Source organism: Setaria viridis, chromosome 5 (assembly GCF_005286985.2).
Source record: "Setaria viridis chromosome 5, Setaria_viridis_v4.0, whole genome shotgun sequence".
Classification (NCBI taxonomy): domain Eukaryota; kingdom Viridiplantae; phylum Streptophyta; class Magnoliopsida; order Poales; family Poaceae; genus Setaria; species Setaria viridis.
In genome coordinates this window covers 35,656,973-35,673,862 of record NC_048267.2, presented here as the reverse complement: position 1 = coordinate 35,673,862, position 16,890 = coordinate 35,656,973, and the positions used below count along the sequence as shown (strand labels likewise).

Genomic DNA, 16,890 nt, shown 5'->3' with positions numbered 1-16,890 from the left:
AGAAGAGATATGTAATGAAAGAATCGAAAGAATTGAATGCTGTAATGAAAGAATAAGGGACTGAACCAACCCCGCTCTGTTCTTGTGATCCGACCCAGCCTACACTAAAAACAGCCATAGGGCCTTCAGCTCCACAAGAAACCACAGCTAATAATGGCCTACTACATTAGCCACGAGCACCATACAATCCACAGCATGAAACCCAAAACCCAAGAGGACTACTACACTTCCCCCTCGGGTCCTGTCGGGTCGGTCTCTTTTCAGTCGTCCTGGTCCTGGCACAGCTCCTTCCTGAGCCGCTGCGAGAAGAGCTTGCAGGCGTCCATGCAGAGATCGACGGCCGCGGACAGCGCGACGAACACCGCAACGTCGCCCATGCACGTCACGCGCTGCACGCCGACCTGCACGGTGGGCCGGCTCGCCCGCCCCTCGCCCTCCACCGTGGAGCCCATGACGAAGCCGCCGGCGAACGGCCACGCGGCGCCGGCGGTGGCCTCCGGGAATGTGGCCGGGTCGATGACGAACTGCCCGCCGCGCTTGGTGCTGATGGAGGACTCGGCGATGGGGACGGCGCACTCGTGGGGGCCCGAGTCGAAGACCAACTCGAGGCGGTACCCGAGCGCGTCGACGGGCCCGCGCTCGCGCCACGCCTCGAGGCGCGCCCAGGGCTTCCAGCTTGACGGCCCGGCGCCCGTGGCCTGGAGGATGAGCCAGGAGCCCGGGTTGGCGCGGGAGACGCGGCCGGAGCCCGGGGACGGCACGAACGGGGTCACCATCGACGCCGCCGCCACGGGGGAGCCCGACAGGTCGTGGATGGTCACCGTCCACCCCTTGCGCTGCTCGCGCGACGCGCGCGAGCCGTCGCGGCCGTCGCCGTGGAGGGTGCCGCTGAGCCAGGACCTCAGCCTCCGGCTGGTGCTCCGGGTCATGGACGACTGCGGCGTCAGCGATCTGGTCAAAATTTTGCAGAGCACATGCGAGATTAGCTAGTTTATACATGAACGTAACGTGCAGGCGCATGCTTGCAATTTTTTCCCCTAGTAAATCTAGTAAAGTGTTGCATTGCACACAATATCATATATTCATAGCGTTGGCGTGGCGCCAACTGTGTATGCGACAAGATTAGCAGGTAAAGGCGATGGTAATCCGACCTCGTGCAGGGTTAGCTGGACCTGATATATGGAAGATTCTGAGCCAGCTATGCGATCTTCGCAGAGCAGATTAATAAGGAGCTGGGTTGGTAAGTCCATCACATGCACGGTTGGTGTGTCGTCTCTGTATCTGAGCATGATGGATGTGTTTTCAGGTTTAAGAGATCAGTCCTAGTTTTAAGTAAAATTATTCTGATACCTTAAGCAAGCTGGATTAATGGGGATCTGAGCAGCACTGACACCGAAGGTTTCTCTAGAGAACCAACTTGACAGCTCCGATTGCAGGACTAATGTATTTGTATCCTGGAATTTGATGGAAAAAAATATTGGTCTGGTTTATTTTTGCTCTCTACAATTCTGTAGACAGCGACATGGATTCTCCTGTGTTCGCCAATTCATTTTGATTCCAACGAAAATGCTAACTTCTATGGCGAAAAAAATAGTTATTCTCAGTTGCAAGTGGAGGTTACGATATTATTTTTATCAAGTGTCTTTGCCAATATAATGCCGGTAGTACAATGATAAACAACAAAGTATCTAAGAGCTGGCATCCAATAATATGAAAGGTACGCAGAAAAATCAAAAGAAAAACGGAAAGAGGGGAAATGCTTTTGACTTTTTCTCTAAAAAAATGAAGAGAAGTATTGAGCTATCTAGCTGTGCTTACTTCCTGCTGTTTTCCCCAAAAAAAATTTGTTCGAACTGATGGTTGCATGAAGATACACGGTTATAATTAATTAGCTTATGGCAACTGACACTGACTTGTTTAAAAATCTCCACCAGCTATCTGATGACCAAACCCCATTACTTTAAACTTATTTTGTTTGAGCAGATTTGCTAATTTAGAGCGTCTGTTTATCCTCGAGTTTTAAACTTTTGACCACTGGATTTGTATATCTGTCTCTCTTAAGCCACTTTGTATCCATCTGTTCATTTGGACCAACAGTTAATGCTCCATAAGAACAGGATCACCCTTGCCTGCTAATGTCTAGCTAGCATTCTTGGTCTCTGCAAGTCTGAAACTATGAACTACACAAGGACTTACTAGCTCCAAAATCAAATTCTATCGATGAGTGATCAAACGAAACACACGAACAAGGATAACTGAACGTGCAAGCAAATCGACGAAGATGATGCAATGCAAGTGGCACGCAGAAAAATATGTGTTATGTGAACTGCACGCCAAGCTAGGTAAGCTATACCAACCTGCTCCTGGTTGCCCTCCGTCCGGCGCTGAACCGGCAGGTGAAGACCGGCTGCCGCTGCCCGCCGCCAGCGGCTCCCCCGGGCACCTGGTACACGACGGGCCCGCACTCCGGCTCGCCGCCGAACTGGAACACGTACCGCGGGTCGGGCTCTGCCCGCACGACCATGTGGATCTGCGCGCGCGCGGAGGCGGCGGCGGCGGAGGACGCCGACGACGCGGACCCCGGCTTCCCCACGTCCACCCACCCGTCGCGGGCGACGACGGTCTCCCCGGCCGCGGCGCGCGCCACGTCGACGGACACCCGCACCCGGCCCAGCGCGCGGGCGGCGCTGATGCCGCAGTTGGTGCCCGTCTGGCCCGCGTGCACGGACACGACGAGCTCGGCGGGGCGCGCCGAGAGCCTCCGCACGGCCTCGGCGTCGAGGCTGAGCACGACGGGGTCGGCGTGCGCCGCCGCCGCCGCGGCGCCGGCGGCGGACGCGAGCGGCAGCAGCGCGGTGCGGGAGAGCGAGGCCGGGTGGTCCTGGAGGCTGAGCGTGCAGAAGCAGGGCGAGGTGGAGGGGTGCACCCCCGCGCCGGAGCTGGGCCGCTGCACGGCGGGGAGCTTGAGGAGGAGCTGGTCCACGGTGAGGCGCACGAACGCGCAGGGGTCCATGGCGGCGCAGGCGGCGATCGCGAGCTCGGCTCGCTCGCTCGCTCAAACAGCCGCGCTTGCGGTTGCAGCCGATGAATGGGCAGCAGGTGCTTGTGCTCCGTCCCGGCGCGCGGGCTATATGTAGCCGCCGGGGCCTGGCGTCCGGGTTGGGGCTTTGGGGGTTGGGTTGCGCGGATCGGTGGCGTCGGAGGGGGCAAAGCGTCAAATTGGTTGGTCGTTTGGGTGAGGGGGGATTTGATTTGGTGGACAAAATTGGAGCCTAGTAGGACATGCATGTGCTTGCGTGGATTAGCCTACTAGTACTATTCCGCTCGTGCCTAAAGCCCACAAGAGTCAAGATGGTACTGATCCCGCGCGGCGCGCTTTGTCTGGACCTTGATGTTTTTACCAAGATTAATGTAGACTAACTAATCTCCAGTATTCTCCAAAGTATTCCGTGATCGTCGTTTGCCCTTTCCGCGTAACTCTGTACGGGTCTGTCAATGAGTGTTTGCAGTGTGGCTGTGTTCGTACCCCTTGTCGAGCCTGCAGTACGTGTCCACATCAAAAGGGTCAAAATCAGCTTCCACAATGAACCATCGATCTCGTCGTTTTATGTGCAAAACGAAAGTTTAATCAAAGAGACAGCGCCAAACCGAGCTAGATTAAGGAAGAGAATGAAATGCGGTTTTTAGTTTTTAGTTGGATATCTCGAAAGCGTTTGATACGGTCTCTTGGCCATTTCTTCTTGAAGTTCTGCACGCAAGAGGCTTCAGTAGAAAATGGTGCGAATGGATCTCTGCGTTAATGTCCACGGCCAGCTCCAAGGTTCTACTGAATGGCTGTCCGGGTCAGCCGATCCAGCACCAACGCGGCGTACGCCAAGGGGATCCTCTGTCGCCAATGTTGTTTGTCATCGTTATGGATGTGCTTGATCTCATATTCCGTCAGGCAGCTGCATGAGGCATTCTGCAGCCCGGGATCACGAAGGTGGAGCATCACTGCAGCTTCTACGGGGGTGACGCAATCCTGTTTGCCACGCCATCGCAGCGAGAGGGACGCGCCATTGCGAGGCTGCTGGACATCTTCGGCTCTGCGTCAGGACTACGAACCAATCTCCTCAAATGCTCAATCACGCCTATCTTTGGGGAGCACAGCGATCTCTTGGAATTCCAGCGTGAGCTGCCCTGTCAAACTCAGCAATTCCCCATCAGGTACCTTGGCGTCCCACTCTCGACCAGGCCACTGCCCAAAGCTGAAATCAGGCCAATCATCGAGAAGGTAGCCGCAAAGCTTACACCATGGCATGGCACGCTCACGAACAAGAGTGGGCGACTGATAGTGGTCAAATCGGTTGCATCGGCGGTTCCAATTTACACAATCATGGCAGACAACCTCCGCTCATGGGCAATTGAAGAAATTGACGCCTTGAGAAGGAATTTCTTCTGGGCAGGAGGAGAACAATCCGCCGTCCGACAACTGCAGGGGGACTTGGGGTGTTAGATCTGAAGCTTGCAGGCATTGCCCTACAGACTAGATGGATGTGGTTACAGGAGACGGACGACGATCGGGCATGGTCCGCCTTGGAAATCAAAGTCAGTTCAGATGTTCAGGCTTTCTTTCAAGCGTCGGTCCGTGCTGAGCTTGGGAACGGCCTCAGGATCAAATTCTGGACGGACAATTGGCTTGATAGTTCATCTCTGCTGTATCTCGTCCCCAACCCTAAACTGCCTGATCGACTCGCAATTTACTTGTTCTTAATACAATGATGCGCAGCTCTTCAGAATATTCGAGAAAAAAGTTTAGCGGCCGATCATACCAACAACGATACGACAGTTGGGACGAGATTACGGGCCCTAACAATCAGATTTAGGAGATGATGATGACGACGGCGATGCATGATGCATGGCATGTATGATAGAGCCGGCGTGACCTGTCGCGGGCCAGGGCACTCCTCTGGTGCCGAGCTGTACTCACATGCAAGCGAGTACGCTAGCGCGATGGCTCTTCTGTACCTGTACGCATGCATGCGCCACCGGACGTGATTGCTACTCGGATAAATGTAGGATCGCTACTACTTGGACTGGCTGTAGCTTTATCCGTCATCGCCAGTTCGGTCGCTCTCCGTCGATCGGCTGGAGAAACGATCGAGCTCCAGGATTGGCCCGGCTTCAATTCTGATACTGTCACAGCACGATCGAATCAGCTGTTAACAAGACCTGATCATACATGTACTGCAGGAGCTAGCTAGCTAGCTGCGACGATACCTTGTGCAAGACTGGCGTGAGGTGGTTGGATATTTGCGTCTCCATTAATCGCGGAATTGCAGTTTGCTGGTGGTACTCAATCAGGATCAGCTATATGCCTGTATGGATGTCTTTCTGGATTTGGTTGGCGAGATAATCACATTCCTGGATACCTAAGCTAGCTGGGGACACCTGAAATGAGTAGTGCATCGTCGACGATGTAGGATTTTAAGCCAAGATATATACTGCGAAAGTACTTTGCATTGGGTACTCCTGCCGGAAGATGACGGTCCAGATCAGGCAAGTCGATCAGAAGTACCAGAATTTTAACTGCATGCAAAGCCAGTACGAATAACAGCAAGCATGCATGCGCTATTGCACTTAATGCGTGATGACTAGCACTGTACGTACAGTAGTACGTACCTACAGCCAAACGGATGCTGGTGGCTGGCCCGGCGCGTACATGCAATGTACAATCCTAATGGGAACCACGCAGCGCACTACTGAATTATTGGAATTATTGAACACATGCAGGGGAGCGTTGCAGTTCATTGATCGATCTCATCTTCTCACCAGCAGCTCGCCCGGCGGTACGCGCACGGTGTCCACCCGTACATCCATCCAAATAAAACTCGATCGGCGACCGTGTATTAAACACGTTCACATGCTGCATCCACGGCATGTCACGTCCCAAGCTTCAGCTAAGCTTCATCAACCGAGCTGGGACGAAGTAATGGCCGGAGGCGCAGCGGCGCGACGCACCGCGCTGCGTTTGGCCAAGCGGCCGGCAGACAGCAGCTTCGTACCGTACGTCGGCGCCGGTCGGCACGGCGAGGTGCACTGCTCCGACACGCGCGTACGCGAGTACGTCCCGCCCGCGCGCCGCGGGCCGGGTGCCCCCACGCGCATCGGCGCCGACGGGCTCCGATCCGGCTCCATCTCTCCATGCGTTGCATGGCCCCGCGCGCGGACCGGGACGCGGCCTCTTTTTCGTGCGGACGCATGCATGTGACGCAACGTCTCACCCATCGCCCGACCGATCGATCGGTATTTACGGGAGCCGGGGGACCTCCTACGTGGGCTCAATCAGTGTGTGTGCCGCTGCGGGTTTCGCATTTAATAATTTGCAAGACGCCGGATCAGCTCATCGGCATCCTGTAGTCAGTCAGTTCCATCTCCGGTTGCTGAGATGAGACTATAGCCTCAAGAATCATGATGAGTTCGTTACGTATGGGCATGGCCTGTAGTGATGAGAGCGTTGTGTGCCGATCTGAGTTTGAGGATCGCGTTGCTGCTTCTTGTTTAGATCAGCCCGAATAACACTGCGTGCTCTCGATCTCTCCAGGAATATATGCAACACATGCGTGACGTGGATCATAGTAGCTTTAGTTTTCCCGTTACCTGTTAGTACCAACAGCAGCTAGCTCCATTTGGGGTGCCTTGTGTGAGTTGTCATGTTACCGGGTCGATGATAGTCTGACGACCGCAACCAATTTCTTGGCCTATCCTATAACCCTTTTTCTCTAGCCATGTTGTGTCTTTCTTTTCTTCTCTCTAGCTAGGTAGCTGGAGCAGTAGCTAAAAGGATATGTGTTCTTCATCAGGCAACTTACGTCGTGATAGTGCTGCGGGATGAAGTGACAGCGCGAGATGGCGCTCACATGGCAGTATCTCCGTGGAGAACCTAATCTGATCTCTGTCCTTGTCCGGTCTTAAAGCAGGCCTCCTTGGATGCGGACACAGCCTATCTGGCAGGTCCTGGACTGATGTGACCCTACTACAGTCGCAGTATCACCAAAACAGTTGTATAATCGAGCTGCCTATATATAATCAGACTACGCGAGGTTAGCCAAACTGGTTTAGTAGGGGAAAAAACGCTTGCCTACAATAATGCACACGGCGTGTTGCATCATCCGCCGCTGCCCAGCTACTGTGTGGCACTAGATCAAGGTCAAATCGACACCGGAAGGGAAGACAGATAGCGACATGGATAGAATCCTAGAGGCAGGTGAAACTGGAACGACACCAGAATCCGATACCGCGAAAGCAGAGCTGGGAGCAGTATTTTTGCAGGCAAATCGCAAGTTGCAACGGTTTTAACGGCCGGCCAACCGACACGCACGCGACCGGGGTGAGTCACCGCGGGCGCTTCGACGCGCACCACGCCAGGCCGCGCGGCATCGCGAGTTTCACGGTGCAGTCGCATGCACCGAACGGTAGTAGTAGTACGTGGGGCACGGCGCGGCGGCCGTGCGGCTCGTGCACGAGGGGATCGCGTAGCAGGCGGGCGCCGAGATCCGCAGCGGGGATACGCCTGTCCGGTCAGCAGCTCGCCGCTCATGCGTACGCCGCCCCGCCCCGACCGCCTCGGCCGCGGGGGGTCCCCCGCGCGTGGGATACCCAACTGCTGAGTAGGATCGGCTCGCGGATCGCCTCGGCATGTGGTGTTGTGGGGCGTGGTGTTTGGCGCCGCGCGAGGCCGGCCGGGCGCGGCGCGCACGGCACAGGTAAGTACGTACGCGCGCTGGGCATGTGCCCCGGCCGGTTGGGCGCCGCTTGTTTGACCCGCTGGATAGGAGCTAGCGACGGGTGCCGCTGCCGGGCTACGGCATCTTGGACCGGCCATAACAAGGCGCGGCGTGACCGGCGGTTGGGGTGGGGGATGATCAGGTGGATGGACCGGCGGGTACGGTGCCACGGTGGTGGTGGCCGTTGCATGCGTGCAGGTGGTAGTGGTACCGAGGTGGCTTTGGCTTTGCATTGGGCCGGTGGTTCGCGGCCGATCCGATGATTTCAGGATCGCTCGGTGTCGCTGGACGGCAGGCGGCTACGCTCTCCGATATCATGTGCTAGAGCTAGCTGCTGCTGGGCTAAGCGAACGAAATTAAAGGGCACGGGAAAAATAACGGGCGGATGGATCGATCAATGGTGCCGAGTTGCTCGTGCATGCATGGGACCGTCAAGCGTCAAGTGGTCTGCACTGTCGAGGCTGGATGCTGAGAATGGGTGCTCGATCATGTGCCTAAATTTTTGAAATTGGTCTCTGTGGGGATGATCCGGCAAACTGTATGTATACCGATGCGTCTATGTGACAGTATCTTCGCAGCCTATTCGAGGAACCGGTTGAAACGGTTACTCTGTGTCTGTGACAGTGCATGAATGTTACTATATTACACATATACTACCTCCAACGAAGAGTAGTTAGGCCTCCTCCAATGATATCATATAATTAAAATACAATATTTTATCTAGGTGGAAGATGGAGAAAGAGAGGATCAAGAGAATAATCTCATACACATATTTCAAGACTAAGTAGGGCTGGTACGTGGATTCATTTATATTTTAAGCTATGTACTAAGAGTTAATTATTGGACAAATTGTCTCTTATACCATTTTTTATTGCTATGAGCTAGTGGTTGATTCTAACCATTGGAGAAGACCTTGCTATATTATAGTTAGTGGGGTTAAGATTCCATCATATACCTGTTTGAGCCTTGGTTGAATAGCTGAAGCCTGAAGCTTATACTTCGTTCTAATGAAGTTCCAAGCTCTAACACCTCCGAAATCAACTGCAAAGTCTTTAAATTTCACTAAACTTCGTCCCAAATACTCCTGATTATCTTTTCAATTTATAAATTTAGAAAAGTTAACATAACTTGCAATTTGGAACGGAAGAGTAGCACAGAAGGATGGTTTGTACTTCGTTTGAGAAGATCGTTCCAGAACTTGCTGGATCTATCATAGTGCTACCGAGCTAGGCCTCCTTAACTGCCACTATAACTACCATACATGATCTGGTAACCATATGCTGCTGCACCAAAATGCAGCAACCACCGGCAGCCGATGATCAAACTTGGATTCGTTTGCCTTGCTCTCGCCTGCTGCAGCCTTCAGAGCAAACATGTGCGCGCAGCTCTAGGACCCGGCTGCAATTTGTACTAAAACAACCGGCTGCCATTTGTACCAGAGGAATCAGCAATAACTGTAAATGTGCCACTCTCCAACTTGCAGGTCACGCGCAGTATAAACAAAGAACAAGTTGGCCTCCTGTGCTGGTGCAGAGCATCACATTTCGGAGATATCATGTCACAGAAACCGAGATAACCCAAAAAATAAAAAAAAGGTCAGTAATATACTAATATATGTCCAACAATGTACAGTTTGAGTTAACAGCGGATGGATACATATGCTGCGGCGGATGTTCTCTCTTTTCACAAAAGTATAGGGTCAGGGTGGATTATACAGGAAAAAAGAAGGGACGTAGGTGAGTTGTAAGATTTTTTACGATGGAACTTGCTCACCCGGTTTTAAATTTTCAACGCGGCTGTTCGTATTTTTCTAAATTTATTTTAAAATTTAACCGGTATTATTTTTTCAAAATAGGAAATGAAAAGCAAAGTTTTGAGAGTTTATTGTGAACAAAAAGAGAAAAGGCTTGTGTTGTCAGCCCACGGTGGCCGATTTGAATCTGTGTGATCGGTCGGCCCAGGTTATCGCTAATTTAAGCTAGTGGGCAAATTTTAGTTTCAGATGGCAAATAGACCAATTTGACCTTATGCAGGGGCGAAGCAACGTTGAGTTTGCCTGATGCACATGCACCCGGGAAATTTTTTTTTACCACTAGTCACACTCATATTTACCATATACTGCCATATATTTTTGTACGCTTAAGTCCTTAAGCGGTGCACCACTGTAATTTTGAAGCTAGCTTCGTCCCTAACCTTAACCTTATGGAGCCAGAGGTCGCAGCAGAGACTGCTGTTATGGAGACTGAGGTCGGAGCCTCCTCGCCTGCTTGCTGAGAAACCATCCACAGTAATGTCATGTATTGTAGTATTAGTTTGCACTCCATCAGTTATTCAGCAGGCTTCTTATTATGTCTGTCTGTCGATCAATTACACAGGCTTCTTATCCAGTATGTGCTACATATCAATTGATCACTTCGATTCAGAACAGGAGTTGCCATCTCAGCAACCTGCCAGCCTTGCCAACGTGCTCATGTACACAATACTCCAATTTCATCAGCTATAAAAATGCATAGCTATTGTATCCGATGATACTTCAGATTAGGGCAGCAACCAAATCAAATTACAGCTGTTCCAAAGGAGCCGCCGTAGTTTCCAACCATATTCTTTCCCGATGGCATTCCAGCAACAACGTCCTCTTCGATGCCACATTCGTTTCTGCCTCGAATGATCTTGAAGTACCCGTCCTGCAAAGCATTACCGATTGCTCAACACATGATACTGCATTTCAAATAGTCATTTGGGTAAGCTAGGTATTCGCCAGAAACTTACATCACCCCAGCCTCTGTTCCACTGATTTGCAAGAAGCTGAAAAGCAGAGAGGATGAAACAAAACAACTTAGGGACTGGCCTCATCGTTTGACAATGCACATAATAATATGGTGATCCAACAGCATACCCAGTAATCTTCTCCGGCGTCACTGGTTCCCCATCCAATCAACTTGACGGCATGGCCACCCATCATGCCACCGGTAATGTGCTTGTATACTCCAGATTTGTAGTGGGCGAAGTCCTGAGAGATTTTTGCATTGTCAAATCAGAAAAATAAAAGTGAATCTGAGCCACTTTTCACTCAGATAATATATTTTCAAAGACTTAAAAATGTTCTCAAACCACAGTACTGTCTATACTTGATCCGTTTGTTTGGTTGGTACTCTTTCCCTTGTTCTGGTTTTGTCCTGTTCTTCCTGAGCTTTTATTTAGATAGCCTTTCTAAGATTTTGTATTTTGTATTTTTCCTTTCAAAGTAATACACCCCATAGTCCTTGATAGCTACTACTAAAAATTTGTTGACAACATTGGTACAATGCATGGAAAACTTGAGACAAGAAACTGGACATTACCTCATAAACAGTGAAAGCAACTTCTACAGGGCCATTTATGTAGACCTCTGACATTATGTCATGTGGATCAGATTTTATTCTGTACGCATTGACACTGAAATGCTTCTTTTCCTCCCAAACTTGGTTCCGCACCTTGCATTTCTTTTCACACACTGGTGTAGGATAAGCAGGTTCGCATCCAGGATGATTGCAACCGACCTGATCAAAATATGGATCGCACTGCAAAAGAGTGTAACTGTTGGTCTTCTCTGTGTATAACAGGTTGAAAGTTTCCTGATCATTCATCCATTTCATACTGTGTTCTATGCTATCAATACAAAATGAAATCATTACATTTTTTAACTCAAACAGAGTAACTGTCCTGGACTCAACAAATAAATATGCTGTGTCTTTACCATGTTGGGAAATTTTTAGAATTAAGCATGACAATGGATGATTACAATCTGCTTATACTACTGCCTTGCTGTCCTGGGAGGAAAAAGGTTATCCTAGTTCAAATTTACGCTATAATATTTTAGCATGGTTTAGTCAAAGCTTGCATTAGTAATTGATGTACCATCCACATAAATTTCTTCAAAGAACTAGGATTACTGATGGAGCATACACAGGCAGTTAAGTTGTAGAGAGTAGGCTAATACCTCGTCAGTGACAACACCATTTTGAACAAAGTAGCGCCATGCCATGATAGGATAGCCTCCATCACAACCATCACCGCACATAAAACCGCAGCATGCCAGTAGGTCATTAACTGACAGTGAAATGTTCTGCAAGAAAAAGAAACAATAGCTTATTCATGCAAGAAAAGGACCAATAATGCTAGTTTAATATCAACAGTATGAGAATACCCATCTCAGTTATATTTGCTCACCACGTTCATATGAATGCAAAACCGATCCTGGAGGCACTCTACAGCACCAAATGCCCAACAGGAGCCACAATGACCCTATCATTGTCCACCAAAGATAAAAGAATACGATGAGCATCTTGCATCGTTCCGTACGGCGTTTAACAATTTAAGTTATTGTGATAAACTTACTTGATCTGCTCACGAAGACCAGTGTCATACAGGATTGGTAAATTAATAAAGATGAAATGAGGTGTGTCAGTACATTCATCAGGGAACTAAAATAGATTTCAGGCTGAAAGGGAGTTAGCATTGAGTTGATCAAATAAACTTACCAAGTATGTTCCCAATTGTGCTACAATGAGACCACTTAGATCTGGCGTCGAACTCCTTTGGAAGTTTCAGTGATCTAGAATAAGTTTTGGCAGGAACATCAGTCAGCGCATCCCGTGGTGTGGGCTTCACTCCAAGGATATGCTTAAATTGTGCAATCTGCAGGAACAGTGATGGTTTCATGGTCAACAAGCGGGGAAAAGATAAAATGATGAATGCTTTATGCATGCTATTTCACTTACAGTATAGTTTGCAAAGTAAGGATTGTGTGCAGCCGTCCACCCAGCATCAGGATGCTTGTTGACCGTCTGTATGATGTCCTTCTGCGACATGCAACACCATGAGCAACTACAAGAGATGATGTGGGTTCAGTGGGAGAAAGGAAAAGAAGATTAACAGAATGACCTGGATGATTCCTATGGAATTGTCTCCCTCCTCAACCCCGAGATTGGAATTTGGGATTGGTTTTACTGCTCTGACTACCTGCACATCCATGAGTTGATGAAATTGCAGAAGTAGATAGAACTGTCTGTCTTGCTGGCTGCAGTGCGTTCAGGTCTTACAAGTACGGTGTGGTATTTCAGTACTCGAGCAACTAAATTATTCTATGTGTGAAGCAGATCTGTGCCAGAAACAAAGGATGGAGTCGACTGGGTACTTTTAGCGTTTGGTTATTGCCTTTATTGGTGTTGTGCAGTAGAATATATATTTCAGCTTGAGGTGTTTGCATACGAGGTGTTAAACTTTAACAGTGTCACATCGGATGTTCGGATGCTAATTAGGAGAACTAAACATGAGCTAATTATAAAACTAATTGCAGAACCCTATGTTAATTCGCGAGACGAATCTATTAAGCCTAATTAATCCATCATTAGCAAATGGTTACTGTAGCACTACATTGTCTAATCATGGACTAATTAGGCTTAATAGATTCGTCTCGCGAATTATACTCCATCTGTACAATTAGTTTTGTAATTAGCTTATGTTTAATACTTCTAATTAGCATCCAAACATCCGATGTGACGGGTGTTAAACTTTAACAGCTGGTTGCCAAACAGACGATGGGGAGAGAGCCGAGGAAGGGAAGAAAGAATAGGCTCGGACCTGCGGGGCGACAGCAGATAGGAAGAAGAAGAGCAGCAGCTGCTGCTGCAGTGTGCCGCCCATCTTCTTGTTCTTGTCGATCCTCTTGAGTTGACGGCTCTCCCTGCAGCTTGCATAAACGAGAGATCAGGTATTGGATCGAATTGAAAGAGGAAGAGGAGCCCGGATCTTGGATGGGTACCTTGTTGCTTGCTTGCTGCTCCTCCTTCCCCGCGGCGTCGGAGCCTTGTGTTTATATTTAAGTATCGCAAGCAAGAGATTGCTTGGATTCAGCTCCTGCTGTTGACGCAAACCAACGATTGGCGGAGAAGAAAGGAGGAAAGAGATAGCGGTCAAAAGCTGCGGCGGGGATAAGGGGCGAGGTGCAGGTGGGCCAAGCTGGGCCAGTTTGATAGCTGATGGGCCTCGCGCTAACTTAGCTTGCACGAGCTTATTAGCGCAGAGAGAGAGAGGAAACAAAGGTTGCACTCTCAGTAAAAATCTCGGTTATTTTTTATCCGAGATTAAACTAAGGTGATTCTCGATAAAAAGTTTATCCACGAAGAAATCTTTAACGGTATTACAAATTCGGAATAAAAGAATAAAAAAGAATCACTTTTAGCCATAGAATCATTTCTCTTGGAGAATCAGCTCTATGAATCATTTCTCTTGGAGAATCAGCTCCCATAGAGAATCAGAATCAGGTGGAGCTCTACCAAACGCACCCTATATACATGCATGCATTTTCATGATAAAGACTTTAGATTGCAAACTTATATTCTGGTGAGTTGGATTAGGATTGATTTCTATGGTATGAGACTTAGAAGCTAGCCATTACTTTTGTGTTACCTTTGTTTTGCTAGCCTATACTATCCATGCATCGTGATTTTCTTCATTGGAAAATTTGCAAACCTCGTTGGATATCCACCTAAACCTATATATATTTTTGTGATTATCTTCCTTGTCCACAACCTATTAAGATGAGTATGATTAAATTTTTCTGAAGTTGTTTTTATACCCACTAGTAGCAAACTTTTACTCACTTTTCATTTATTTTTCATGATCTTTTTGACAAGTCTTAGTAATTTCAATAGATCTCTCTTAATTTGACAATATTTCACATATAATGTTTTACTAGGATTATTTTTACCTATCAAGCTTCACATAAACCTTCCACTTTCATATATGAGTAGAATAAGTTGAAAATAATCAAGTATAGGCTTGAGTGACAGGATGAGATGAGTATTTCTTAAACTTTTGCAAGAGAATCTCATTTATGTTGGATATGCATCTTTTAGAAAAGTTCTTTAAGATGAAACAAGATAAGGGTCTGAAGTTCACTTAAGATTGAAGAGCATTGTATTTTATTGTTGTCGGGGATAGATCCCTAGTACCACAAGGAAGGAAGAAGATTGACTCTTAGAATTCCTCTGTAATTCTATTAGGACTCATACCTGTAATCCTACTAGACTCCTGCTGGTAATCCCGCCCCCTGGATCGGTAGGTCAAAACCTTATAAAATCACAATAGAGGACCAAATCCTCAACACCAAATAACATCCAAGCGCAGGACGTAATATACAACACCCCAAATAGGACGTAGGGTATTACGCTATTCTGGCGGTCCGAACCTATATAAATCTGTGTCTCGTGTCATCGCTTTTACCTTTGAGTTACAGGTTTGGCGACCCCCACCAACCAATCTGCTACCTCAGGATAATCGGGCGCTAGGTATGGGTGATCGTCAAGATCATCGGGCGAGCTTGAAGCATCTCATTTTCAAAATCAATCTACTCGACGCGAAGTAAGTCACCGAGTTCCAAGTCGAAGCGGATACGAGAAACTTGCGGGAGATCAATCGGTTGTCGGCTCGTCTGCATGCAAAAAGCTGCAGCACTGGTCGCACTGCTATAGCTGATCATCCTCCGTGGCACCGTGCGTCGCTCAAGAATGATGATCCGCTACTTCTCCATGCTCATGAGAAGGAAAAATACTGGCGAAATTATTTTTCCGTCTTCGAGTCGAAGTCACCGACGATGCATCTTAAGCTAATTTCCTCCGGTTGCCAAATCCTATACTAAAGCAATGAAAGCCAATCAATATTCCATCTACTGCTCGTGTGCGGATCGAGGAAACTATCAGCTCGAGTACTCTCCGTGCAAGGCTACTTTTTGGATTTTCAGTATATGTACCAGAACGGCTTCCTCTTCACTACACGTACTCAAGAAATGCACGTGGGACTTCAACATGCATGACTGTTCTAGCTTCACCAGAACGCTCGGCAACACAATAGTGACTACCTAGAACTTCTCATCTTGACTACAAACTAGTGGAGGTTGGGTTACATGTGATCAAGAACTAGTCGGAATCAACTCTGACTAGTCAGCTTCATCAAAAACCGTCGCGACTTCATCGACAATCGTCACAACTTCGTCGGCATTCATCCACGAATCAAGCTAAGTCACTTTTTAAATTATTTTATATAATTTTTTCGGCTTGTTTTTCGCATGCAGGGCAACGTGCCGAGTACTTTTTTGTGTACGCCTCTGGATGGAAATTACCCTCCAGAGCTACACTTTGCCAATTATTCCTGGGGCATGTTAACCGACAACCATGGGCTAAGTACATCGAATTACGGAGGCTATAGCTACGGGTTTTGTGCACTGAGTTCCAGAAGCTCCGCCAACAGGGGCTACGGCTACGAGTTTGGTGCACTGAGTGTTGGGGGCTCGTAGCGGCTACACCCTAAGGAGGCACAAATCTTATGCGCGGCAACACACGCTCTCCTCGCCAAAAGCAGAAAAGTCTCAATGATTACTTTACGCGCAATCACGTAGTCTTTTTGTCGCAATGCTGACTACTTATTTTCAATGTCTTCTCTTAACGGTTGTTAATCTACTCGAGTAGAACACACCTCAATTCGTGAAAACCTCGGATTTTCTGTCATGCCTAAACGTTAGGACGCGAGACAAAGATCTCCGTAGCAGTAGTGCCAATACGCGTACACAAGACAAAGATCTCACACCCAGTGGCAATGGCTAAATAGGGACTGGGAGCCTAAACGTAATAGGCTGGAAAAATATGGTTGAAACAAGAGCATGACACACAACATTTACATTACTTTCATCACTGGATAAATTTCAGTAGTTTCAAATTATACAAATATGCTACATAATGTATGCATCTCTTTTTGCATGTCAAGTTTCAGCGACGACTCTCTAGGACGCTCAGAATACCTCTAATGGCTCTACTAGCTCCCACCTCGAGGGCGAAGTGCCAATTACTACATGGAATATCTCCAGTGGCTCAGCTAGCTTCTAAGCTCGGGAGCTAAGTGCCAAATAACTATTCGGCGTGGTTCCTACTGCTTACCTGGCGCATAAGCTCGGGGGCTGGATGCCGCAAAACTACTTGGATGATGACTTGCGTGAAGATTAAAAACCCTCGGATTGATTATTTAATCATTTCAAGGCTTGGGGGCTGATAAGCTACACCCAACAGTTGATTTTTTCAAGGCGAAGAAA

The 16,890-nt window shown here is 48.4% G+C and overlaps 2 protein-coding genes across 2 annotated transcripts; both read right to left on the bottom strand.

Annotated features, from left to right (window-relative positions):
• Positions 1-12: 12 nt before the first annotated feature.
• On the bottom strand, positions 13-3,194 carry LOC117859197 (uncharacterized). The gene is made up of 2 exons (XM_034742396.2): positions 2,358-3,194; positions 13-951 (listed from the first exon to the last, which is right to left on the bottom strand). The coding sequence occupies exons 1-2, from the start codon at positions 3,011-3,013 to the stop codon at positions 261-263; spliced, it is 1,347 nt and encodes a 448-aa protein (XP_034598287.1). The 5' UTR covers positions 3,014-3,194; the 3' UTR covers positions 13-260.
• A 6,899-nt stretch (positions 3,195-10,093) lies between these two features.
• Positions 10,094-13,726, bottom strand: LOC117858182 (cathepsin B-like protease 3). Its single transcript, XM_034741203.2, has 12 exons — positions 13,570-13,726; positions 13,389-13,491; positions 12,690-12,767; positions 12,527-12,607; positions 12,287-12,443; positions 12,144-12,148; positions 11,976-12,050; positions 11,746-11,871; positions 11,108-11,326; positions 10,663-10,776; positions 10,536-10,571; positions 10,094-10,450 (listed from the first exon to the last, which is right to left on the bottom strand). The coding sequence occupies exons 2-12, from the start codon at positions 13,449-13,451 to the stop codon at positions 10,322-10,324; spliced, it is 1,083 nt and encodes a 360-aa protein (XP_034597094.1). The 5' UTR covers positions 13,452-13,491; positions 13,570-13,726; the 3' UTR covers positions 10,094-10,321.
• Between the last annotated feature and the right edge of the window lie 3,164 nt (positions 13,727-16,890).

Excerpts from the sequence above, each read along its gene's own strand:
- LOC117859197 (XM_034742396.2), bottom strand. The coding sequence starts at position 3,013 with ATGGACCCCTGCGCGTTCGTGCGCCTCACCGTGGACCAGCTCCTCCTC. Across the intron at positions 952-2,357 it reads CGGAGGGCAACCAGGAGCAG|ATCGCTGACGCCGCAGTCGT; the intron begins GTTGGTATAGCT and ends AATTTTGACCAG.
- LOC117858182 (XM_034741203.2), bottom strand. The coding sequence starts at position 13,451 with ATGGGCGGCACACTGCAGCAGCAGCTGCTGCTCTTCTTCTTCCTATCT. Across the intron at positions 12,768-13,388 it reads TATCTGCTGTCGCCCCGCAG|GTAGTCAGAGCAGTAAAACC; the intron begins GTCCGAGCCTAT and ends ATGGATGTGCAG. Across the intron at positions 12,608-12,689 it reads ATTCCATAGGAATCATCCAG|AAGGACATCATACAGACGGT; the intron begins GTCATTCTGTTA and ends TGCATGTCGCAG.